The 26,223-nt window shown below is 39.6% G+C and overlaps 1 protein-coding gene and 1 non-coding gene across 6 annotated transcripts; one reads left to right on the top strand and one right to left on the bottom strand.

Annotated features, from left to right (window-relative positions):
• Positions 1–1,542: 1,542 nt before the first annotated feature.
• UBXN8 (UBX domain protein 8) lies at positions 1,543–26,223 on the bottom strand. 5 transcript variants are annotated; one of them, XM_059909506.1, is made up of 8 exons: positions 26,085–26,223; positions 23,016–23,138; positions 20,680–20,750; positions 13,228–13,350; positions 11,235–11,372; positions 9,416–9,457; positions 2,761–2,835; positions 1,543–1,793 (listed from the first exon to the last, which is right to left on the bottom strand). In XM_059909506.1, the coding sequence occupies exons 1-8, from the start codon at positions 26,170–26,172 to the stop codon at positions 1,626–1,628; spliced, it is 828 nt and encodes a 275-aa protein (XP_059765489.1). In that variant the 5' UTR covers positions 26,173–26,223; the 3' UTR covers positions 1,543–1,625. The 5 variants fall into 5 exon arrangements, with proteins under 5 accessions (XP_059765489.1, XP_059765492.1, XP_059765491.1 ...); XM_059909509.1 differs by lacking the exon at positions 26,085–26,223 and adding an exon at positions 25,862–25,916; XM_059909508.1 differs by lacking the exon at positions 2,761–2,835.
• LOC132356763 (U6 spliceosomal RNA) lies at positions 5,523–5,629 on the top strand. The gene has a single exon (XR_009500040.1). It is a non-coding gene; the product is annotated as a U6 spliceosomal RNA (small nuclear RNA).

The raw sequence follows: 26,223 nt of genomic DNA, 5'->3' as shown, positions 1-26,223 counted from the left end.
TGGGGACCACCTCGGAGCCTGCTATCACATTTCCTAAGTAGCATAATTACTTGGTAGCTTTTACAATAATCGGTTTTTCCAAAAGGTCTAAAAATATGAGGTCCTTTTTTCTTTTTTTAATCGATGGCACATAAGCATAGAAAAGTCTGGCAGGACCTATGGAATTGTAATGTCAGTCATGTTTATTTCTGGGTATTGAGATTATGGGTGATTTTATTTTTGTTTCGTGACTTGTTTTCCAAATGCTTTTATAATTAATTTATAATCAGAATTTTTTTTTCATTTTTTTTCAATGTGGAATATTCCAGAGACAAAAAAAGGTAAAGGTTGAGACAACTTATTATTTTCAAATATTTTGTATGAAGCATTACTAGACACTAGGTATTTCTGAAGGGGAAAAAAGGATATAATCCTTGCTTTTAAGGAATTATGTATTTGGGAAAACAAAAACATAGCTATGATACATGTAATAAATTCTACAGAAGAGGAATAAAGGAGCATTAAATAAAGGGCAATACACAGAGGAGCCAACTTAAACTGACTCCTTAAGACAGATGGGAAAGAGAAAGGGCGTGGGTGGCTAGAACAAAGAGCCTTTATACCATCCTTGGAGTTTGGACTTGGCATTACAGTGCGTGGATGCACCTTTACAGGAGAATAAGCAGGGAAATGAAATGACCAGATATATTTTAAAAACTCACCTACACTGGTTTCATTGTTTTATCTTTAAAAATACTGATCCACCTGGAATGTTGTAAATGTTACACTTCAGTGCAAGACAAAATGAAGTAAATCTCAAACATTAGTTAACATTAGTACATACAATGTTTACTATCAAAAAGAACTTTAGGGCTTCCCTGGTGGCACAGTGGATAAGAATCTGCCTTCCAATGCAGGGGACATGGGTTCGATCCCTGGTCCGGCAGGATCCCACATGCCATGGAGTGACTAAGCCTGTGCGCCACAACTGCTGAGCCTGAACTCTGGGGCCCGCGAGCCACAACTACTGAAGCCCGCGTGCCTAGAGCCCGTGCTCTGCAATGAGAGAGGCCACCGCAATGAGAAGCCCACGCACCGCAACAAAGAGTGGACCCCGCTCGCCGCAGCTAGAGAGGGCCCATGCACAGCAACGAAGACCCAACTCAGCCAAAAATAAATAAATTAAAAAAAAAAAAAAAGAACTTTAAAGCCTTAAAAGAGCTTTGACACGTCTTCGAAGTTTAATTTCTAGAATTACAGCAGAAAAAACATTCCTGCTGATAAGACTTTAAAGAGCTTGGCTGAACTGTGAAATGTTCAATGTGGCAAAACAGATTGAAGAGGCAGAAACTGATAAATGGCATCAGCTAGCAAAAATACAAATTACTGAGCACCTTACTGTATAAATTTCTATCTCATTCTCATTTGGTACACTGCAAGATGGCACACTCCAAAAATTATTATATGCGGAGAGCAATCCTTTTCTAATCCTTTATGTCCATATATTTCCATGGAGATCAACATTAAAGTGTTTACTGCCTTGAGTGCAATCAAGGTATGGCATGATTTTAATGTGAATCCTTTATTGTCCTGTAAGGTCATGGCATAACTGATTTAATGTAGAACAGGTAGTTCGCATTCCTCAACTAGCTGCTCTGTTCTTTCTCTTCCACGTTGAGTACAGTATCCACAGTTATTCCTACGTCCTGCAGTGACCAGCCTCTCTCCACTTCCAGAGTCCTTCTGGGAAAGGAAGTGGAAAGGCTGTATAGGGATGTGTGGTACCCAATTTTCATCATCCAGTCAAACAAGACCTAAAAGATAAAAAGCTTAGTTATCAAATACTGTACAAAATTGTGTCCCTCTAGATCACCATAATATTTTACGATTCTTTCATTGTTAAATCATGCCCCTAGGAGTCATGAAACAGAACTTTCATACCTTTCAAAGGAACTTTCAAGAGGAAAGTTTAAGGAACTTTTTAAAGGAAAAGAGCATGCCATGAATTTTGAGATATGAATGACCTTTAATACCTGTTGTTTCAGAGAAGGCCTAGGGGCTACTGGCACCTACAGACAGCAGAAGCATTTAACAATTAGGAAAGCCCCAACCAAAGGGAATGGAAAGGTTATCCAATAAAAAGGTTAAGAACAAAAGGTTAGTATTTGGGAAAAAAGTCATTAGATTATAATCTAAGCCAACAGTCCACATCGAAATCACCCAGGAACTGTCACAACAGACATGTCCACGTCCCAGAGACTCTGCCTTTTGATAACCCAATATTCAATGGGCTATCCCTATAAATGTATCACATTTCCTTTCATGAAGATTCCCTTAGTAATTGTCCAAATTTCCACTTATTATTGGCTAAAAACAATGCCCTGGTCTGGGAAGATCCCACATGCCGCGGAGCAACTAAGCCCATGTGCCACAACTACCGAGCCTGCGCTCTAGAGCCCACGAACCACAACTACTGAGCCCACACACCACAACTACTGAAGCCTGTGCGCTCTAGGGCCCATGCTCCACAACAAGAGAAGCCACCGCAATGAGAAGCCCGTGCACCGCAACAAAGAGTAGCCCCTGCTCGCTGCAACTAGAGAAAGCCCGCGCACAGCAACGAAGACCCAACACAGCCAAAAAATAAATTTATAAAGAAAAAAAACCCCATTTACCCTCACCTGATGGGAGTACAGACAACAGATAACACCTCCTCCCTGCATGGGAATAAACTATTGCCAAATTCAACACAAATATTTCTCCAAATATGATTCTCCTCACCTGTGAACTGCAAGACTTAAAAAACCTTCTCCTCAGGACACGCCCACTTGGACATCGAAGAGCAATGGTCACGACCTGAGGAATAAAAATGTTCAAGTGAGAATTCCAACCACTGCTCTATGCAATTCCAAAACCACTACTCCTACGAAACACCTGTACACAGTTCTAAGAGCTCACGTGGAGTTTTGTAGGAATTTAGCTCTGAGAGTTGTACACAAAAATGAAGGTCCAGATAAAATTCACCCTAAACACAGAAATAATTCTTTTGGACCTGAAAAACATCTTCCCACTGATTGAGGAGACCAGTGACAGAGCCTTCCAGAGAGGACACCGAGATGCAAGGCTTCTGTCTGCCAGACAATATCGAGACTGCAGCTGGGCTCTGAAAGTGACCCACCAAACCAAGAAGATCCAGGGCCACCTCAGAGTCTGCAGACAAGACAAACACTAGACTGGAAGGAAACAAAAAGCTACCCTTTTCACTCCATGACTGTAGGCTGCGCTCCGTGCCTACATCATGCGCGCAAATGAGAGACAAGCCTGGAGCTGGTCCGGGTTGCTGGGGCTGCAGGAGACCCCCCTCCTGGGAGCAGCTTTGTCCGTTTTACATGTTGAGTTTCCCCACCATCTTTCCTCTGATAAAAGAGTTAAACAGCTAAAAAGAGCTTGCAACGTGCTAGTATATTAAAGGACACGCTAAGAAGAAAAGAGTGGGAGGCACCGAGAGATTATCACACTAAGTGGAGTGAGAAAGACAAATACCATATGATATCGCTTGTATGTGGAATCTAAATATGATACAAATGAACTTATGAAACAGAAACAGACTCACAGACATAGAAAACAAACTTTATGGTTACCAAAAGGGAAAGCGGGTATGGGGAGGGATAAATTAGGAGTTTGGGATTAGCAGATACAAACTACTCTATATAAAAGAGATAAACAAGGTCGTACTGTATAGCACAGGGAACTCTATTCAATATCCTGTGATAAACCATAATGGAAAATATGAAAAAGAATATGCGTATATATGTATAACTGAGTGACTTTCCTGTACACCAGAAACTAACACAACACTGTAAATCAACTACACTTCAGCTTAAAAACAAGAAAAGATGACCATTTAGTTATTAATTCTGATGTTCGTTATTTACCGTTAGGAAACCCTTTACTATGGTCAACATTATCCCAACTGTCCCGGGAGTTCTGTTGGCAGCACAGTTTGCAGAAATGGTGGTTTTATAGCAGCACCCACCACCCTTCAGGAAAGCCATGTTAGAAAATATTTCTATTCAAGTAGGTAAGGTGTTTCATTCATACCCAAATCAGTGCAATCTTTAGCTCTGTTACTACTTCTACTAAAGAAAATTTTAAAATAAAACAAAGAAATCACAAACTAACAATCACTGATTAAAAGCCCATTTTGCTTATTTTTAGAAACAATAAAACTTAACTTTTACAGTGAGGTTTTGTTCAAACTTTAATGATCTGATAGGATACTTAAAGCCAAATGCTTTAAGAAAAACTAAGGTTAAAATACAGTGAGTCAGGACTTCCCTGGTGATGCAGTGGTTAAGAATCTGCCTGCCAATGCAGGGGACACGGGTTCGAGCCCTGGTTCAGGAAGATCCCACATGCCGCGGAGCAACTAAGCCTGTGAGCCACAACTACTAAGCCTGTGCTCTAGAGCCTGTGAGCCACAACTACTGAGTCTGCGCACCTAGAGCCCGTGCTCCGCAACAAGAGAAGCCACTGCAATGAGAAGCCCATGCACCGCGACGAAGAGTAGCCCCGCTCACCGCAACTAGAGAAAGCCCGCGCGCAGCAACGAAGACCCAACGCAGCCAATAATTAATTAGTTTTAAAAAAATACAGTGAGTTAACATTTTCTATTATGATTAACTACTTAAGAGAAATGAACTATCATTGTTTGAAACCCAGCTATGTTCTGTTATTACAATTACTGTGAAAGGTGGGTGTACAATTTCTCCTAAGATTACTGACAGTCTAGTGGACTGACCTATGAATGGGTAAAAGGCCTGGGACACAGTGCAAATTGGAAAGTAAATCACTGTCCCAAACACAGATTATTATATGAAATCTAAATGAAAAGTAGCAGCAATAATGAAAATTTAGTTCCCCTTAGAATGAAATAAGATAGCATACAATAATGAAAATAGTTGCTATGGTATTATGGTAACAATATGATGATTTGCAAAACTATTTTCAAATTATCTTAAATTCTACACTTATTGTCTTTTCAATTTAAAAGTAGAAGAGTAACATATGGGGACTATTCTATTGTGAATTCTAGACTACCATGAGTTAGTTCTTCCTCTCATTTAAAAAAATCTTACTGTATTATTTTAGAACTCTATGGATAGTTGTAATACGAAATACATAACAGGCACTTAAAAAAATCAGGGTATAATGCTTAAGAACTGCATTATGTTTCAGATTCCCCACTCCCTTAACAGAAATCCATGTTAGCCATTAGTTCACTCATCTATTAGTCTGCTCCGAAGTCCAAGCAGGCTTCCATTATAACAGGAATTTTCTCATATGGCTCATTATTATAGAGCCACAGCTACTACATATACAGAAACACACACACACACACACACACACAGTGAAAACTTCATTCTGTTCTGATAACCTTTAAAATGAATGTTAGTCCCTTCCCGAGCAACAAAGAATTGTAAAGATGTCCCTCACAGCCACTACGGAGAACAGTATGGAGGTTCCTTAAAAAACTAAAAATAGTGCTTGCTTCGGCAGCACATATACTAAAATTGGAACAATACAGAGAAGATAAGCATGGCCCCTGCGCAAGGATGACACGCAAATTCATGAAGTGTTCCATATTTTTAAAAAAACTAAAAATAGAATTACCATATGACCCAGCAATCCCACTACTGGGCATACACCCACAGAAAACCGTAATTCAAAAAGACACATGCACCCCGATGTTCACTGCAGCACTATTTACAATAGCCAGGTCATGGAAGCAACCTAAATGCCCATCGAGGGCTTCCCTGGTGGCGCAGTGGTTAAGAATCTGCCTGCCAATGCAGGGGACGTGGGTTCGAGCCCTGGTCTGGGAAGATCCCACATGCCACGGAGCAACTAAGCCCGTGAGCCACAACTACTGAGCCTGCGCGTCTGGAGCCTGTGCTCTGCAACGGGAGAGGCCGCGACAGTGAGAGGCCCGCGCACCGCGATGAAGAGTGGCCCCCGCTTGCCGCAACTGGGGAAAGCCCTCGCACAGAAAGGAAGACCCAACACAGCCAAAAATAAATAAATAAATAAATAAATAAATTTCTTAAAAAAAAAAAAAAAAAAAAAAAAAAAATGCCCATCGACAGATGAATGGATAAAGAAGATGTGGTACATATATACAATGGAGTATTACTTAGCCATAAAAAGGAAGGAAATTGGGTCACTTGCAGGAACATGGATGCACCTAGAGACTGTCATACGGAGTGAAGTAAGTCAGCAAGAGAAAAATAAATATCGTATAATATCACTTATATGTGAAATCTAGAAAAATGGTACAGATGAACCGGTTTGCAAAGCAGAAATAGAGACACAGATGTAGAGAACAAACGTATGGACACCAAGGGGGGAAAGTGGTGGGGGGGTGGGGATGGTGGTGGGATGAATCGGGAGATTGGGATTGACATGTATACACTGATGTGTATAAAATGGATGACTAATAAGAACCTGCTGTATAAAAAAATAAAATTCATATATTAAAAAAAAAAAGATGTTCCTCAATGGCCTATATGGGAAAAGAATCTAAAAAAAGAGTAGATATATGTATAACTGATTCACTTTGCTGTACACCTGCAACTAACACAACATTGTAAATCAACTATACTCCAATAGAAATTAAAAAAAAAAAAGTCCCTCTATTCTGTGGGTGACACCACACATTTAATGGGCCTAACTTTAATAAGGAAATAGAGAATTTCCTGAAAGTTTTAACCTCCAGTATTCCTAAAAGTGAAATTATTCTTTTACATATGGACTCATGAAATAGTTGTGTGGCTTGAGGATTAAAATATATTAGTTATGACAGGGCAAGCTTTACGTATGATGATATATCATGATTATGATACCAGAGCAAAGCTGCAAAGTTGGCCAAATACAGAATAGTACTTTGCAGAAAGCCAGAAACAATATGACTACATGACTTACAAACATCCTAAAATCTTGGGTAACTGTGGCAAAGCACACATTGCCTACTCCAGGTGTGCCTTTTTAACTTTGAAAACACTTCTTTAGGGTGATAGGGTGAAGGGTGGGTTAGAAAGGCACACTCCCCACACTAGAATGCTTTCTTTTTCTTGTTTTTAACTCTGATGATGATGATGACACCCCACACTTAAGGTCTACTTTCACTATTGTGAAGCAGTCAACCACAAGGGAGGGGAAAAGCCAGGCAGAGATGTCCAGAGGGACCAGGCTAACTGCCCAGAAACAGGTCATTAGATCAAGAGTAGGATAACAAGGTCAATGAGAACAGGAGCGTTATTGAAAGAGGGACCGGGACACTGAGAATCATCCAAGGAGGTAAAACGAATGGCTGGTGAATGGTTAGCGGGAATTAGGAATTTATGCTTTGAATTCTTAGAAATCTGTGAGCAGTAGCAACTGCACAGGTGGAAAATGCTTTGCCCAATGATGAGTCTAATAGAATCAAAATCTTCCAATACTTATTTGCTTTTCTTGATTAGTGTAGGATAGAATACACTGTAAAAGTATCAACCAGTATCAACTATATATTAGCAGCACTCTTTATGATAAAGTTTCATTACATAATATAAAGTTGCTTGTACCTCATTAATACTATATATATATAGTGCATTTAACTATATATATACTATATATATATACGGTGCAAACATTTAACATGTGATTTTCAGGTAACAATTATTTACCTTAATTTTGTTGACTTTATTAACCAAAACAAAGAGCAAAGAGGACCAAAAATCAGAGCAGAGCCAGAGGAAAAGCAAATAGGAGCAGGGAGAAGAAAATAGGGATAGTACTGCTAGTAGCGAAAATAAAGGGAAAGTTCCGGCATAGCCAGAGGGCCAGGGCTCTCCCAGCAGGGACCTCGGAAACTCCTGCCTATAGCTTCAGCTTCAAGTGAGGAGACGGGATGAGATCTCATTTAGGTTCATTCCAGCTCTAAAATTCCATTACTCTGACATACACTTTACTAAGTGTAGCACAAAATGTCATCTACCCGGTATGAGAAAAGGGTAGAAAAGAAACAAAGTGGAATGACTACGAATGACTCTTATAAAGAGGAGAGCAACATCAAGTGCCTCTGGGTGGAGGTCTCTTGACCTTTTTAGGGGCACAGACCTGAGATTCTGAAGAAGAACACTGTCCTTCTACCTATAATCACAAAAAGGTACAATTTCAAAGGATTCACTGACAACCTCATGTCTATCGTCACCTTTGGTGACAGACTGCTGTCCTGTAGGAGTAACATCACGTGCTTTAAAGCCCCAGTAACTTCTTGAAAGGTGTTCCCTGTCAACCTGAGCCGTACTTAATCACTCCTGTATTGTGAGTGGTTGTTATGGATACCAACCCAGAGCTTAAGGAGAGGTGAGGGTGCAGGAGGCTCAGGGCAAACATGTCATGGGTATGGATTTGATGGGTGTAACAGGGAGGAATTAGACGTTTGGTTTTTCCTTAAATTGAGTTTCTCCTGGGGAATGTGATTCTCCTGGGGATTGATTGACACTTCATTGTCTCTATTTCTGTATGACTTTCAGATTTTCCTCAGACATCCAAAATACTAAACTTAAATGTTGCAAATGTGTTGACAAAAAAGAGACCCTCCTACGGCTTTCATGGCTGCCTCAAAAATGGTTTTCAGGGAGTGTAACAGTTGCTGAGCCTCAGGAAATGGAAAACCATCCAGCTCTCCTTTGCCTAAGCCCCTTCATGCTTTTAAAGACACGCGTTCCCGTACAGTAGAGACTGTCTGAAACTGAGCCGGGCAACCGCAGGAAGGCAGCATAGATTATGACAAAGTTGGGCAGAGGACAGCTCAATGCAGAGGTGGGGCTCCAACCCCGCCGTGCAAACAGCAAACCAGCCTTCAATTCTAACACCTACAAAGTAGCTGCATTCTTCATTTTCTCTTTTTTAAGGGGAAAACTACAATTTGAAGTCATCTGCCTATTTTGATTCTATTTTAATAGGTAACTCGTTTGCTGACCTAAAGTTTTGGAAAAGCCCAAGTATCCTATCTCTGCCTGATGAAGTGGGAGGGCTTTAAAACACAAGCTCGGCAGAGAGCAGGGTTCCAAAATAGGACTCGCGATGAGGAGTTTGATATTACCCCATATTCAAAACAAGATCTAAGCATAGTGCAATCACATAAACACTATGCTGTCTTTCCTTTCTAAACCCAAATTTATTTATTTATTGGCCACGCCTCACGGCTTGTGGGAACTTAGTTCCCCGACCAGGGATCAAACCCAGGCCCCAGCGGTGAAGGTGCCGAGTCTTAACCACTGGACCACCAGGGAATTCCCATCTAAGCCCAAATTTAGATAAAATGTACTTACTTGATATTAAAGAAAATAGAAAATATATTTAATTTTCAAAGAAAAAAAAATAAGCTTACTTCTTCAGCTATTTCAGGAGGTTCTTCAGGTAAATCAAGAACCTAAAGAAAAATAAGTATTTAGTAACAGGAATGTAAACAGTTTGAAGAAGAAAAAAATAATCTCAACATGAAGAGTTCCTTTCGATACAGTGTTTGGACATATCTATCCTTAATGAAATATTTTCTTTTAATATATATTTATAAAACATTTACAGTGAGAACGAGACTCACTTAATAAACATTTTTGGGTAAGCAACTTTGTGCTAACAGTAGATCATAAAAACAGGATTTGAGATGATAGCTACCAATCTATACACATTTAAAGAACTCCGTGTTTGGGCTTCCCTGGTGGCGCAGTGGTTGAGAATCTGCCTGCCAAAGCAGGGGACACGGGTTCGAGCCCTGGTCTGGGAAGATCCCACATGCCGCGGACCAACTGGGCCCGTGAGCCACAACTACTGAGCCTGCGCGTCTGGAGCCTGTGCTCCGCAACAAGAGAGGCCGCGACAGTGAGAGTCCCGCGCACCACGATGAAGAGTGGCCCCCGCTTGCCGCAACTAGAGAAAGCCCTCGCACAGAAACGAAGACCCAACACAGCCAAAAATAAATAAATAATAAATTAAAAAAAAAAAAAAAAAAAAAAAAGAACTCCGTGTTTATGATGTTCCAAGACATTATACAAAAATGTACTACTTACAGAAACAGAGGGTAAATATTAATTAAGTTCAATAAGACCCCCAAATTATTTTGGTTCATACATATACACAGTAAGATGAGTGCATATTTATTTTTCTTCACCAGCATCTTCTAGGGGACTGGATAACCACCATTCACTTTGGTTGCTTTCATGATTTACTCACGTTTCCCTATTTCTGTTATATTAATCTATTAAAAAAACAGATGTACAGACCATTTTCTCTCATTAAAACACTTGTTATGAACAATTTCACCTCCAGGGATGCTTTTTATTTTTTAATACCATAGATGCCATGTTTTATAACATTTTGTCTAACAAACATTAACTGCATTTATTAAATAAACCATTTGTTTTTCTTTGGTATAAAAAGCATATGTGACAGTCAACCAAAGGTTACCATCAGCATGAGATAATCTGTGCTATTAACAAAAAGCAAAGAATCTTGAAATTTTTATTAGTCCTATGGACTAAATGTTAGACACAGTTCAATGATCTGATTCTTACTCTCAAGCTCCATGAAGGGACCAGGAAACCTCAGACTGAAAAGCAGTATGTTAGAAACTACTTTTAGGGACTAGATAGCCTACTAGCTTTCCCTAAGACTCAATAAAAACAGACTTATTTCAACCTTAACCAGCTCCAAATCATAGTCAACTTAGGGATTAAAGATTTGGAAGAAAAGAAGGAATGATAAACCTGGGCATCATTCCAAAGTGGACAGTTGCTAACGCATTCCCTAGAAGGGCCGCTGAGAACAGTGATACACTCATGTTAATAATATTAGCCACTCACCAAATATGGCTTCATCGTGTCTTAGCTACCCATAGGAATAGTTCCCTTAGTAAACATAATATTTTTCATTTCTATATAATTTAATCACTTCCTCAAAAAGAACTATTCTCTAAATTTATCACCATTTATCTTCCTAGATTCCTTCTGAAGTTTGGCTCAGATCATTAATATTAATATTAAACGGGAAAAGTGATTCTTAATGAAGCTGAAGCTCAATGAATCCAGATGAAGACACCATCTGGATTAAAAGCCAGTCCTAACCTTCCCTCAGTATAACACTTTCACCCACAGAACAATATTCTTACTGCACACGGATACAGCTCAGTGAGCAGACATTAAGTAATGAACCTCCTTCTGCGTGGGCTGTTCAGCGGCTGGTGAAACTTTGGTTACAGGCTTAGGCAAGTTCCGTCTCTTTGCTGCTTCTCTATTTGCTGTTTCAGAAGATGTTTGACTCTCACTTTCAAGCACCAAATCTTCATCACCCTGGTCAAAAACAAGACAAGTTCTAAAGAGATGCTCTCGATCGACTTTATTCTATTTACAATGGTTATTTCTTTTACCCTGATGGCATTTCAGTAAAAGAAATATAATTAAGTCATTATTAGACCCAGAAATTTAAAGCATTATCTCCTTAGACCAAAAAAACATGGAACTTAACTAACGTCTCATAGAAACTACCCTGATGCAGCTCTGGGGCTCCCTCTGATAGTACAAGGCTGAGAGGGGCCATTCCATTTTAATTGACCCCTAAGCTTTTCAGTAAGAAGAAAGAAGAAAACCTGAATGATATCCTTTCCTCCCTGCAGTAAAGGAAGCAAAGCAGTGCAAGAGATTGTGCCTTAAAAAGGCTGTGAAAATAGAACATGTGTGTAAAAACACAGGTCTATGCATGGGACCAGGCAATACTTCCATAGCTGCGTGTGGCCCTAGTATCTTGTTATATATAAATATATTTTAGCTCTCAAATTCAAACTTTGATCTTCCATTTGAATTAATCACTTTAGGAGGGATAGGATTTTATTCCAGAAATCTTAAAGATTACTTTTTATTAATATTATCTATTAAAACCTTTTCCTTAGCAAGATAATTCACTTAAATGTCAAAGTCTCAAATATATACTTATTAGTTCAATAATGCCTTTCTTCTATATGTACTGACCTTTGAAAAGTTCTCTTTATCAAACTAAAAATGGGCACCATTTTGGTAGGCTGTTTTCCCCATTCCTTTATCCTAAGAGAATTTGTTGGAAGGAGCATGGGGAATGGGAGTCAAGAGATCCTGATACTGAACAATTAAGTGGCCAAACTTAAGCCGCCTCACTGCAAACTAGGGGCTTGGTCAGCAATGGGTACACTTTCCTTCCTAGAGTCTCAGGTCATAACACCAACAGTCTACTCTCTCCCTGACTTTCTTTTGTCTCCACTAATTAGGTTAAAATATATACTAGTAGTACCATGGAGACATAGCCTAAAAGCAAGGGGCAGAATGACTAATTCACACCATGACCATTTCAGAAAGAAAACGTGGCAGGCTAAGGTCAGGCTGTCAATGTCTAACATACAAAACTAACAGAAGACAAATGCAACTCAGAAGTGAAGTCACTACATAGAGTAGTTGCATTTTATGTTGCCATGTTTCACATTAATTTTATTACCCACCCTTAATTGTTTTATGACATATTTACCATTATGAAATGAATACAAACACTCTGCTTCACTGTCAGAATCCTGTTTACCTCTACTGGATCATTTTCTTTACAAAATGGTGAAAGGCACAATATAAACAGAAAGCAAAACAAAATAAAACAAAAAAAACCAAAAATGTCTTTGGGACAGAAAGGATCTTACACAAAAAGTCTGCGGCCAGTTCTAAAATTGAATTCCTTTATGAATATCCTTTTTTTCTCTGTAAGAAAACTTAACATTGTAAACATCCACTAGCAAATGACGAAATTCATACTCAATGCCAAAGGAAAAAAGAGTCAAAGGTCAATTTGGCTTTAAAAAAAACAAAGCCAAACATGATGAATATTATGAGAGCTTATAATACCTTAGAGATCTGAATTCCCTCAAATAAAAGATGTGATTTGGTCAACAGTTTTCTCAAAGACTGCCTTATGTTAGAGCTTTTTGAGGATCTAAGTTATATACTCTTTAGACATCAAAAACCACTTAAACACATGTGACATACTAATATGCTAAATAAAAACTGATATACAATCATTATAAATAAAGACTCCTAAAAAAGACTGGACCAATCATTTGCAATTTTTTAAAAATCAGTATATGCTAAAGGAAACATAAGCAATAGCAGAATTCAAAATATAATATTTTCTAACCCCAAGTTTATGACCATTGCTTAACTTCCAGGTTTCACCCGTCATACGATAAAAGCGTTCTTCCAGCTTTTTCAATTTCATTTCCTGGTGTGGTTTTAGAACATTCTCTATGTATCTGCTGGCCTGTTTCAAAAAACATAAATTAGGTGGTGTTACTATACATTAACATTCCTAAGATTTTATTTACATTGTCTATAATGTTGTAAATAAGAATCAAGTAAGAAAGGGTGTTTTCACACTAATTCAATTTTGCCAAAAAAGCAACATCCTCCACTTCTGCATCACTCTCTAAAAATTTGCATTTGTGCTTAATGCAAATAAAAACAAATGTTCTATACTTCTGCTTGTATGGCAGTCTACCTATATATCCTTTAATGTGTTTTCAATGCAACAAAAAACTTAACGAGGGGGTGGAATACAAAGATGCAGAGGACAAGGCCTTTGACTTCCAGGAACTTAAACCCAAAGCAGTTTGTTCAAGGCATGATGCCTAAGGCATGAACTGGTTTGGAAGAGCATTACTTAAATGTTGCCCAATCATGGTAAAGTAGAAAATATTTTTAGACTCAAAAGACATGGAGATTCTGGTTTTAAGATGACAGAGTGAAATTATTTCTGCCTCCCCTGCCTCTTGAAAAATCACTCCAAAACAACCAAGGGAACAAGAAACAGAAACACTAATTCCATCACCAATGAAAAACAGAGAAACACTATAACCCCCAAACCACTATATGTAAGGACAGATAGAGGAATGATAACTGATCTGAGTGAGAAAACTGCAACCTAGGTGCTTGCAAAGGACCACAGCAACAGGAAGACAGCCGTGCACGCCACAGACTGGAACAGCTCAGGAAGAGAGACACCAGGTTCCCTGGCGGGGACACAGGGTGAGCTAATACTGGGGGTGCCGGAGGAAACCAAGCATCAGCCAAGTGTTACCAACCTGAGTTCGGGGACTCTAATCAACACAAGTTGGTAAGAAGCCAGATGAGAAATTCAGGCAACGCTTTACTGGGATTCATGCTGCAGCACCTGGGAGCGGGAACAAGTAACAGGTTCCCTTGCTCACTCCCTGGGGCGGGGGGGTGAGCTGGTCCCTTAAATAGGGTGAGGGGAGGGCTGGAAGGGTGCTTAGGTGGCCTGCCCACTCCCTTGGTGGTGAGTGCGCAGGGATCATGGGCAGTACCCTGTTTCTGCTCCTGGTACCTCAGGAGAGGCAGCTGGATTTGTGCCTTTTTGTATCTTATTGTTCATAATTTGTCCCAACTGCACAGGCATGCAGTTATTTTTAGTCCCTTATAGTTTCTTTGTAGTTTGTTGCTTTGTCCAGGTGCAAGCACCGCAGTAAAGGGTCCCAGGTCCCAGCCTGTCTCACAATGAGTTTGTACTGAACCAAGGATTAGGACTATTCCAATTCCTTGCATCTGAGTTTCTTAGAGAAAAGGGGGGAAAATTATAAAAGAGTTATTGGACCCCCAGACCCACTACTCTACCACACATCCAGGCATGAAGGTTTATGCTCTGGGAATATGAACCAGAGAGGCTGCTGAGGCACAGATCCAGGCCTCGTGGAGGGCAGGAACGCAAACTAAAACAGAAAGAGTACCTGAAGATGCACCCACTGGAAGGTGACACTCCCAGCCCTTCCCAACTTGACTCAGGTTGCTGGCAGCCAGGCCCTAACCCCCCAACACCCGGGAGAATGGAGATGCATTGTCTAGAGGAGGTGAACTGCAAAAGAGAAACACGGAGACACTGACAAAGCTAACTTACTCCTCAGTATCCCTACAGTTAAATTGGTGTCTACCCTACATCAGCAGACAACCCATCAAGTTTTTGCTCCCATACGCAGAAATTCCAATTAGCTTGATTTTCCTTTTTCTTTGAAGTAAAACACAAAGCTTCATGAAATTTTACAAATACACCATCAGTTAGCCTTTTTTTTTTTTTTAAATTATTAGCACCTTTAATTATTATTTATTTATTTATTTATGGCTGTATTGGGTCTTCGTTTCTGTGCGAAGGCTTCCTCTAGTTGCGGCAAGCGGGGGCCACTCTTCATCGCGGTGCGCGGGCCTCTCACTATCGTGGCCTCTCTTGTTGCGGAGCACAGGCTCCAGATGCACAGGCTCAGTAGCTGTGGCTCACGGGCCTAGTTGCTCCGCGGCATGTGGGATCTTCCCAGACCAGGGCTCGAACACGTGTTCCCTGCATTAGCAGGCAGATTCTTAACCACTGCGCCACCAGGGAAGCCCCATCAGTTAGCTTTTAATGTATCATTCTTAAACTGAAAGGACAGAGCTAAGAATTACCAGATGATTAAGGAAAGCCTCCGACGCGAAAAATGGAGACTAGAACTAACAAACAGAAAAAGGAACCTGAAAAACCACACTGGAATTTTGAGGATAATGGTGCAATACTTCAGAATTCTAATGATTTCAATCATGTGTCTGAGGAGAAAAATCACCTTTTTAGAATCCAAAGACTCAAAAATGTTATGCATCACCAGGCACATGTCTGCCCAGGCTGGGCACTTCACCATGCACATAGATACACTGTGAGATACTGATTTATTAGTTTTCCTTTGTCCAAAGAGAGGAGACAGAGGGTTAAAGTTTTTAGACTTTTGCCAAACAGAAGAATCCCAACTTTTTTTTTTTTTCAAACCGTCAGGAATTACAGATGCCAATTAGTATATAATTGGCATATAGATGGAATTATAGTTAACCAATCCATCTCGCATGCAAGTCTTTAAAAATGAATAGTAACTTCCACAGGAAATAACATTAAACATTAGAAGCTCAAATATTTACAAGAGAACTTCTTAAAAAAGATCTCGCAAGGACACTTTCCTTGCTACTGAATTCAGATCAGGGTAGTTACAAATGTATTGAACAGTAACTCCTCCCACCCCCTAACAAATACATAGGCTTTTGTTCTTGGGATCTGTTTTCAGCCTTCACTTGTTTACTTAAAAAAGGAATAATTTGCTCACCAGAAAAACAAGTGGTAGATGTCAAAATTGTAATGCCTTTGTACCTAGGCCTTTGTAAAGGGTTTATGTTTTTAATATTTAGGTAAAAGTCCACAATGAGTCTCCCCTTTTACAAAGGTCAATCATCAATCTGGCAACTGCACAAATGCTACCTGACATTTCAAGGTCACGAAAATAACTGTTAGATAATCATCCATGGTAAATGCAATTCGTAGCTAGCAAAACCAAACTTGGATGGGATGTAGCAAAAGCGGTGCTCAGAGGTAAAGTTCCAGCTGTAAATATCTAATTAAAGAAGAAGAAAAGATATCAAATCATTAACTTTACACCCTAAAAATCTTGAAAAAGAACAAATTAAACCCAAAGCTAGCACACAGCAGCAAATAATAAGGAAGAGATAAACAGAGAATAGAATAGAAAAACAAAAGAACCAATGAAACCAAAAATTGTTTCTTTAAAATGATCAACAAATTTCACAAAACTTTAACTTGACTAAGACAACTAAAATCAGAAATGAATGTGGGGAAATTACTACCAACCTTACAGCAATAAAAAGGATTATAAAGATGTACAATTGTATGCCATCAAATTAGATAACCAAGATGAAATGGACAAATTCTGAGAAACACACAATTACCTAAACTGACTCAATATGAAATAGGAAATCTCAACAGACCTAACATAAGACTTTGTCAGTAGTTAAAAACCTCCCAACAAAGAAAAGTCCAGGACCAGATGGTTTCACCACTAAATTCTATAAAACCTTTAAAGAAGAGTTAGCACCAATCCTTTTCAAACTCTTCCAAAAAAGAGACGAGGCGAGAACAGTTCCTAACTCATTCCATGAGGTCAACATTATCCTGATACCAAAGCAAGGCAAAGACACTACAAGAAAATTAAAGACCAATATCCCTTATGAATAGAGATGCAAAAATCCTCAACAAAATACTAGCAAACTGGGCTTCCCTGGTGGCGGAGTGGTTGAGAATCTGCCTGCCAATGCAGGGGACACGGGTTCGAGCCCTGGTCTGGGAAGATCCCACATGCCGCGGAGCGACTGGGCCCGTGAGCCGCAATTACTGAGCCTGCGCGTCTGGAGCCTGTGCTCCGCAACGAGAGGCCGCGATAGTGAGAGGCCCGCGCACCGCGATGAAGAGTGGCCCCCACTTGCCATAACTAGAGAAAGCCCTTGCACAGAAATGAAGACCCAACACAGCCATAAATAAATAAATAAATAAACAAATACTTAAAAAAAAAAAAAAATACTAGCAAACTGATCCAACAGCTTATAGAAAGGAGTATATACCAATGCCAAGTGTGAATTATCTCAAAAATGCAAGATAGTTCAACATAAGAAAATCAATTAATGTAATACATATTAATAAAACAAAGGGCGGAAAAACCACATGATCACCTGAATTGATGAAGAAAAAGCGTTTGACAAAATTCAACACTCTTTCATGATAAAACTATTTAGAAACAAGGAATAGAAGGGAACTTCTCAACATAACAAGCATCTAGGAAAAAATCCATAGCTAACATCATACTCAATAGTGAAAGATTAAAAGTTTTCTAAGATCAGGAATAAGACAAGGATGCCTACTTTCATCACTACTATTCAACACTGTTTAAAGTTTTAGCCAGAGTGGGCTTCCCTGGTGGCGCAGTGGTTGAGAGTCTGCCTGCCAATGCAAGGGACGCGGGTTCGCGCCCTGGTCTGGGAGGATCCCACATGCCGCGGAGCAACTGGGCCCGTGAGCCACAAATACTGAGCCTGCGCGTCTGGAGCCTGTGCCCCGCAACAAGAGAGGCCGTGACGGTGAAAGGCCTGCGCACCGCGATGAAGAGTGGCCCCGCTTGCCGCAACTGGAGAAAGCCCTCGCACAGAAACAAAGACCCAACACAGCCAAAAATAAATAAATAAATAAATAAAACGCTGCCTTAACTCCAAAAAAAAAAAAAAAGTTTTAGCCAGAGTGATAAGGCAAGAAAAAGAAATAAATGACATCACTTTTGGAAATGAGGAAGTAAAACTATCCCTATTCTCAAATGATACGATCTTATACATTAAAAATCCCAAAGAATTTACACACAAAAACCACTAGCGCTAATAAAAAATAAGTAAAATTGCTGCACACAAGATCAACAGACAAAAATCATTTATGTTTCTATACACTAGTAATGAAAATTCAAAAAAGAAAATTAAGAAACCAATTGCATTTATAATAGCAACCAAAAGAATAAAATACTTAGGAATAAATTTAGCCAAGAAGGTGAAAGCTATGTACACTGAAAACTACAAAACATTGTTGGAAAAAATTAAAGACAGAAATAAATGGAAAGACATTGCATGGTTATGGATTGCAAGAATTAATATTAAGATGTCAATACTCCTCGCAGCAAAGAAGACTTAATATCATTAAGATGTCAGTACTACCCAAAGAAATCTCCAGATTTAAGTGCAATCCTTCTCAAAATTCCAAAGCCCTTTTTTGCAGAAATGGAAAGGCCAATCCTCAAATTCATATGGAATTGCAAGGGGCCTCAACAGCCAAAACAATACAGAAAAAGAAAAACAAAGTGGGATGACTCACACTTCCTGATTTCAAAACTTACTAAAAAACTACAGTAATTAAAATAGTATGGTACTGGCACAAGGATAGATATATATATATAAAGCAATGGAATAGAAGTGAGGGCCCAGAAATAAATCCATATATCTATGGCCAATTGATTTTCAACAAGAGTGCCAAGACCATTCAATGGGGAAAGAATAGTTTCTTTAACAAATGCTGTTGGGACAACTAGATATCCACGTGAAAAAGAATGAAATTGGACTCCCATCTCACACCATACACAAAAGCTAACTCAAAGTAGGTTAATAACCTAAATATAAAAACTAAAACTATACACTCTTGGAAGAAAATATAGGGGTAAATTTTCATGACTTTGGATTTGGCAATGGATTCTTAGATATGACACCAAAAGCATGAGCAACAAAAAAAATAATAGATAACTAGACTTCATCAAAACTAAACTCATTTTTGTGCATCAAAGGAAAATAACAAAAAAGTGAAAAGCAATCCACAGAATGGGAGATAATACTCACAAATCAGATATCTGATAAGAGTTTAGTATCCAGGGGCTTCCCTGGTGGTGCAGTGGTTAAGAATCTGCCTGCCAATGCAGGGGACACGGGTTCGAGCCCTGGTCTGGGAAGATCCCACATGCCGCAGAGCAACTAGGCCCGTGAGCCACAACTGCTGAGCCTGCGCATCTGGAGCCTCTGCTCCGCAACGGGAGAGGCCGCGACAGTGAGAGGCCCGCGCACCGCGATGAAGAGTGGCCCCCACTCACCGCAACTGGAGAAAGCCCTCGCACAGAAACGAAGACCCAACACAGGCAAAAAATAAATAAATAAATAAATAAATTTAAAAACAAAAAAAAAAGAGTTTGGTATCCAGAATATATAAAGAACTCCTATAATTCAACAACAGAAAGACAAACAACCCAATTTAAAAACAGGCAGAGAACTTAAACAGACATTTCTCCAGAGAAGATATACAAATGTCCAACAAGCACTTGAAAAGGATTTCAACATCATTAGTCATTAGGGAAATGCAAATCAAAACAACAATGTGATACCACTTTGTATGCATTATGATGAGTATTGGGGGGGTGAGGGGTGGAAATAATAAATGTTGGTGAGGATGCAGAGAAATTGGGACACTCAGAAACTGCTGGTGGGCATACAAAATGGTATAGCCAGTGTGGAAAATAGTTCAGCAATTCCTCAAAAAGTTAAAATATAGAATTACCATATGACCTAGCAATCCCATTTCTATGTATATACCCCAAAGAATTGAAAACAGGTATTCAAATACTTGCACAAAAATATTCACAGCAGCACGATTCACAATAGCCAAAAGGTGAAAACAACCTAAATGTCTATCGGTGAATGGATAAACAAATTCTGATCCGTCCATACAATGGAATGACTCAGCCATAAAAAGGAAAGAAGTACTGATATATGCCATATGGATGAACCCCAGAACACATTATGCAAGTGAAAGAAGTCAGACACAAAAGGTCACATGTTATATGATTCCACTTGTATGAAATATTCAGAATAGATAAATCCATACAAACAGAAAATAGATTGTTGGTTGCCAGAGGATGGGAGGAGTGGGGAATGGGGAAATAACTGTTTAGTGGGTATGGGGTTTTCTTTTGCAGTGAAGAAAACGTTTTGGAACTGGACAGGGGTAGTGGTTGCACAACATTGTGAATATTCTAAATGTCACTGAATTATACACTTTAAGATGGTCATGTCATGAGAATTTGACCTCAATAATAAAAAAATCTGAACACAAACACATAAAGCAACAGACCTAAATTTAAAATGCCCCAGACATTTTTGTATTCTCTTTATATACTCTCCAAAACGTATGCTTTACCTTTTCACCCTGTGCCTCTTGCTGTTTTTTCCTCACAAGTTTTTGCCTTTTCTCATTCTTCTCTTCTTCTTCTAAGACATCAAAACATATAAGTACTTTTTAATTCCCAAGTATCAGTACGTTGAATGTTATTTTCTCTGAAAATCTTCTGTAGATCTTCACATTTTGGGAGAGAAAAGCCTTCAAAAAACAGACTGTATTTTTCAAATAATGAAAATGAGATACATGCAGACAGTTGAAACAAGGAAATCTGCAAGAGATTTCTTTCTGTAAGAAATGTCAATCTGTAAGAAAAGGTCTATTCTGAAACTAAAATTCTCTGACATGTATTAATATTGTGTGTTACAGTTTTGGTGAGGAGACTTCAAGAATAATTATGGGGGGGCTTCCCTGGTGGCACAGTGGTTGAGAGTCTGCCTGCCAATGCAGGGGACACGGGTTCGAGCCCTGGTCTGGGAAGATCCCACATGCTGTGGAGCAGCTAGGCCTGTGAGCCACAATTACTGAGCCTGTGCGTCTGGAGCCTGTGCTCCGCAACAAGAGAGGCCACGATGGTGAGAGGCCCGCGCACCGCGATGAAGAGTGGCCCCCACTTGCCGCAGCTAGAGAAAGCCCTCACAGGGAAACGAAGACCCAACACAGCCATAAATAAATAAATAAATAAACATTAAAAAAAAAAAAAAAAAAAGAATAATTATGGGGCTTCCCTGGTGGCACAGTGGTTAAGAATCCACCTGCCAATCCAGGGAACACGGGTTCGAGCCCTGGGCCGGGAAGATCCCACATGCTGTGGAGCAACTAATCCCATGTGCCACAACTACTTAGCCCGCGCTCTACAGAGCCCGTGAGCCACAACTACTGAGCCCGTGTGCCACAACTACCAAAGCCCGAGCATCTAGAGCCTGGGCTCTGCAACGAGAAGCCACCACAATGAGAAGCCTGCACACCACAACAAAGAGTAGCCCTGCTCACCGCAACTAGAGAAAGCCCGTATGCAGCAACAAAGACCCACTGCAACCATAAATAAACAAATAAATAAAATTTAAATAAATAAATAAACAGTAAAACAGAACATAACGCACCAAATTCACTATTGGCAAGCTTCTTTCTAATAGGATATAAGAATGTAGACATTAGTTTCAGGATTCATCTGTTCTGAGGTTAACTACAATATTGTTTTTTGTTTTGTTTTGCTTTTTTAATAAATTTATTTACTTATTTATTTTTGGCTGTGTTGGGTCTTTGTTGCTGCATGTGGGCTTTCTCTAGCTGCAGTGAGTGGGGGCTACTCTTTGTTGCGGTGCACGGGCTCTAGAGCACGGGCTCAGTAGTTGTGGCTCACAGGCTCTAGAGCGCAGGCTCAGTAGTTGCGGCGCATGGGCTTAGTTGCTCCGCAGAATGTGGGATCTTCCCGGACCAAGGCTCGAACCTGTGTCCCCTGCATTGGCAGGCAGATTCTTAACCACTGCGCCACCAGGGAAGTCACTACAATATTGTTTTAAAAGGCTTCTAACACAAACTTTTACTTACCACAAAAACAAAACAAAAATAAGAACAAGCATGGTTTCCTAAAATTAAGAGCACTTAACTATACATACGATATAAGTGTGTAAATAAAAACTGCCAGAATGGAATGAAAAATAAATTATCTTTAACTCTTAATCTTTTTTTTTTTAATTTTTTTTTAAATTTATTATTTATTTATTTATTTATTTATTTTTATTTTTGGCTGTGTTGGGTCTTCGTTTCTGTGCGAGGGCTTTCTCCAGTTGCGGCGAGCGGGGGCCACTCTTCATCGAGGTGCGCGGGCCTCTCACTATCGCGGCCCCTCCCGTTGCGGAGCAGAGGCTCCAGACGCTCAGGCTCAGCAGTTGTGGCTCACGGGCCCAGCTGCTCCGCGGCATGTGGGATCCTCCCAGACCAGGGCTCGAACCCGTGTTCCCTGCATTGGCAGGCAGATTCTCAACCACTGCGCCACCAGGGAAGCCCCTTAACTCTTAATCTTAACGATAGATATATTTACCATTTGTAGAACAGTTTACAAGCTGTACGTACCAAACAGCATTTAAGCTGCACAAACAGACAATTTAAAATTAGCGAACGTGCAGAAATGCTATAGTTTCAAATGTATATACAAGAAAAAAGTATAATTTCTCATAAAAGTATTGGGATTTATAGCCTATCCAAAATTGTAACTAAAGTTGTAATGATTACCTTGAAATTACACAGCACAAATTAATGGTAAAATGACTCTTATTGTGCAAAGTTCTAGAATAAATAAAGGAAAGAAATTTCGGTAGAAAAGTATAAAAGGATAGCATAAACAATAAACTTACCTTTCAGATAAACTTGGGAAGATTTAAACGAGTTAACCCATGAGGTGGTCACAGAAATAATTAATGTAAGGAGAGTAAGCAGTAAGAAAATCCGGCCACACAGCAAAATTAGATCTTTGATTCCTTATAAAGGTTAAAAAAAAATACAATTAAAATTCAAAACATTTTTCTTGATACTAGGTATTAACACATTAGAAGATCATTTGTACTAGAAAAGTACAGTAAAAGTTAAGGTATGCAACTGTCTTAAGATTTTTCATATGTCTCCTTTGGGTGCCAAAATTCATGACTGTCATTACCAGAGCAAGTTTTCAGAAAATGATTCTAGAACATCTTATGTCTCAGGAATATAAGTAGAATTCGAGTGATTGGCTACATTATAAATATAAGACTATCAATAATGCATAAATTCTGGTTTCCCTTCTTCCCAGAGAAGGGAAGAAAATTATCCACATAATTGGGAATTAAATCGTGATGGTATCACCTTATCAAATTCTAGTTCTATTTAAAAATAGTCACTCTCACTGAAACAGCAAATTCTTATTTCTGACAGTTAAATTATACAACTCTGTACTTCTCTATTTCTCAATATTTATTCTATCATATGTAAATAAAATTACTAGATACATGTTTGCCTAGAAAAAAAGTAAAAAACTTGGTTTTGTATTACTTTAAGGACCAAGATGAAAATTAATCAGCAGAAATGTAACAAGTACCTATTTTGTGTAATACAACTTGCCAAATGGTGAGGGAGTGTAGATATAAAGTAGGATAAAAAATGGTTTCTACCTCCAGGAATTTTTAGTTTTGTTTTATAATTCTCAAAAGTTACCAGGCAGACGTACAGAGGAACCATCTTACCACCATCTTACCAATGTGATGGGGGCTGGCAGTTAGTCAATTAACTGAAAATTAAAGAAGGAATTATATATACAGACTTAATTTTTAACTGAAAACAGATATATATATATATATATCTCATCCTTTTTTTTTTTTTAAAAAAAAGCAGTTTAAAGTTGTTTAGCGAAGTTTTATTTTTTTTTTTCTTTTGCATTACAGCCCTTCCGACCTTTGCCAGCATTACTACTGATTCAGGTATTGCTCAATATGACACATAATTAAATCTCGGGTAACTGTGGTCATTTCAAAAGTAATTTGACACCTAGAGTATTGGTATTTAGAGAAACCGTTGTGTTATGGGATTTATGTTCCATATATTGTTTTTTGTTCTAGCAAGCAAGCAGTTTCAAATGTCATATGGGAATACAAAAGAACTAGATTAATGTGTGCACCTCTCAATTAGAAATTTTTGAAATTAAGTTGAGGTGTTTTGTTTTGCTTTGTTTATACCTTTGTTTATACCTATACCTTTGTTTATTCTCAAGAGCCTACATGCAGGGCACTTCAAAGGATAACAAACGTGAGGAACCAGCATTAAAGTATTTAGCTTAAGTACAAGTAAATATGTATCAGCAATGAAGGGTTTTACAGAGTAGAAAAAGACAGGGACCATTTTTCAATACATGTCCAAAAATATAGCCCAGGTGAATGAACACTCCTCCTCCCTTTGGTAATTCAACAGGAGGAGGAGGAGGGGAGGAGGGGAAGGAGGGGTCTCTGCTCTCAGGAAGTATATTCCCCTGTGGTCAGAGCTGATCATGTGAACAGGTCTCCTTCTGCAACCCTGAGTAAACACCTTCTCATTGACTAGTGACTCAAATATTAGTGCAAAAGTAGAAGATTCCAGATGAGCAGAGTAAGGGTGAATTCTTTAAAGTGAGGGAGCAGGTAAATTCTGGAATAAGTGTGAGTTTAACATTTCTGTATATCATTTGGATAAAGGTCTTATTAGATTCCAAAACTGCTTGAGACTTCTGGAGAATCTCTGTAGATTTTTTAAAAAGCATTTTATTTTAATTTCTTATTTCAAGCACCATTCTGGGTACCTGACTTCTTGGGGGTGGGGAGAAAGAGAGGAAATATACAAAGCTCGGTTTCATCACGGTCTCTAATTTTAGGACTGAGTTTAAGGAAGGAAACAGACATGTAAACTGATCAATAATATGTCCAAAAATGAACTGATTCTCCACTGGTCCACCAGTTTCCTTTCAGTTTTTCCTTTATCACTGGCACCACCAACGACTTGCGGTTGTTCAACTCCACATGTAGGAGCCATCCTTGAATCTCTCCCTTCTCTCACCCTAATCATTAATCCATCAACAAATCCTGGTTGGCTAATATCCCAAATCTGTGCACATTTCACCTCCTCTGTTATCCTAGTCAGGCCAACCATCAAACAATCATCCCGACTTCCCTACCTCAGAAGCCTAAGATGTCTCACTGCTTCCACCGCAGTTTCCTTGCTAAACATTCTCCACACAGAACCCAGTGACCTGTTTTAAAACCTTAGGTAAGTCCCATAACCTCCCTATATCTCAGTTTCCTCAACTGTAAAAAAGGGATTATAATAGTACCCACCCTCTATGATTGTAAAGCGGATTAGATGAGATAATGAATAAACACTTAGACTTTGGTTTACAGTACGTGCTCAGTGAACGTTTCTATCTTGAGCCAATCTCCCTCTTAGTCTCCTTGATCCAGCCTCAATTTTCTTCCTCCTTTTCCTCCAATACATCACAATTCCTTTGTCTGGAATGTTTTCTCCCGGCTTTTCAAAGGGGTGGTTCCTATCATTTAAATCTCTGCTTAAAATCCTCAGTAGGCATCACATCACATCACATCAACCTGTTTATTTCCTCTTGAGCATTCAACACAATTTGAAAGTCGTGTATATGCTTGTTCCTCTGCTTTCTGCCTCAGTCCCCTTTCACGCAAAACCACCAGACCTGGAGACATTTTTTGCGCCAAGGTGAGTCGGCCTCCCCAAGGCGGCGGAAGTCTCGCTGCCCCCAAGGACCCGCGCCGGAAAAGGGAGGCAGGCGCGGTGCGGCCTGGGAATCGTAGTCAAAGCTGCCTAGAGGGGACGCGGCTGGGAGACGGAAATTCTACGCAATGTTCACGGGACCGTCGCCTGGGTATGAGCACCAAGAGGGAAAAGCCAACACTTACCCAAATCTGGGATCCCACGCCGGAGCTCCAAACACAAGAGCGGGAGAGCAGCAAGGAGGAAAACGCCAACCACGCCACGAGAAGCCATAGTGGCGGGCGCCCCGCTTCCGGGCGGAGGGCTCGCCCCTTCCGGTTGCTC

This window comes from Balaenoptera ricei, chromosome 21 (assembly GCF_028023285.1).
Source record: "Balaenoptera ricei isolate mBalRic1 chromosome 21, mBalRic1.hap2, whole genome shotgun sequence".
Lineage (NCBI taxonomy): Eukaryota > Metazoa > Chordata > Mammalia > Artiodactyla > Balaenopteridae > Balaenoptera > Balaenoptera ricei.
The sequence above is the reverse complement of the archived record's forward strand: the minus strand, read 5'-3'. Positions and strand labels throughout refer to the sequence as shown.

Coding starts and splice junctions, on each gene's coding strand:
- UBXN8 (XM_059909506.1), bottom strand. CDS start 26,172: ATGGCTTCTCGTGGCGTGGTTGGCGTTTTCCTCCTTGCTGCTCTCCCG. Junction 2,836..9,415: donor CTCCTGAAATAGCTGAAGAA/GTAAGCTTATTT, acceptor TTTATTCCTCAG/GTCGTGACCATTGCTCTTCG. Junction 1,794..2,760: donor TTAAGTCTTGCAGTTCACAG/GTGAGGAGAATC, acceptor TTTATCTTTTAG/GTCTTGTTTGACTGGATGAT.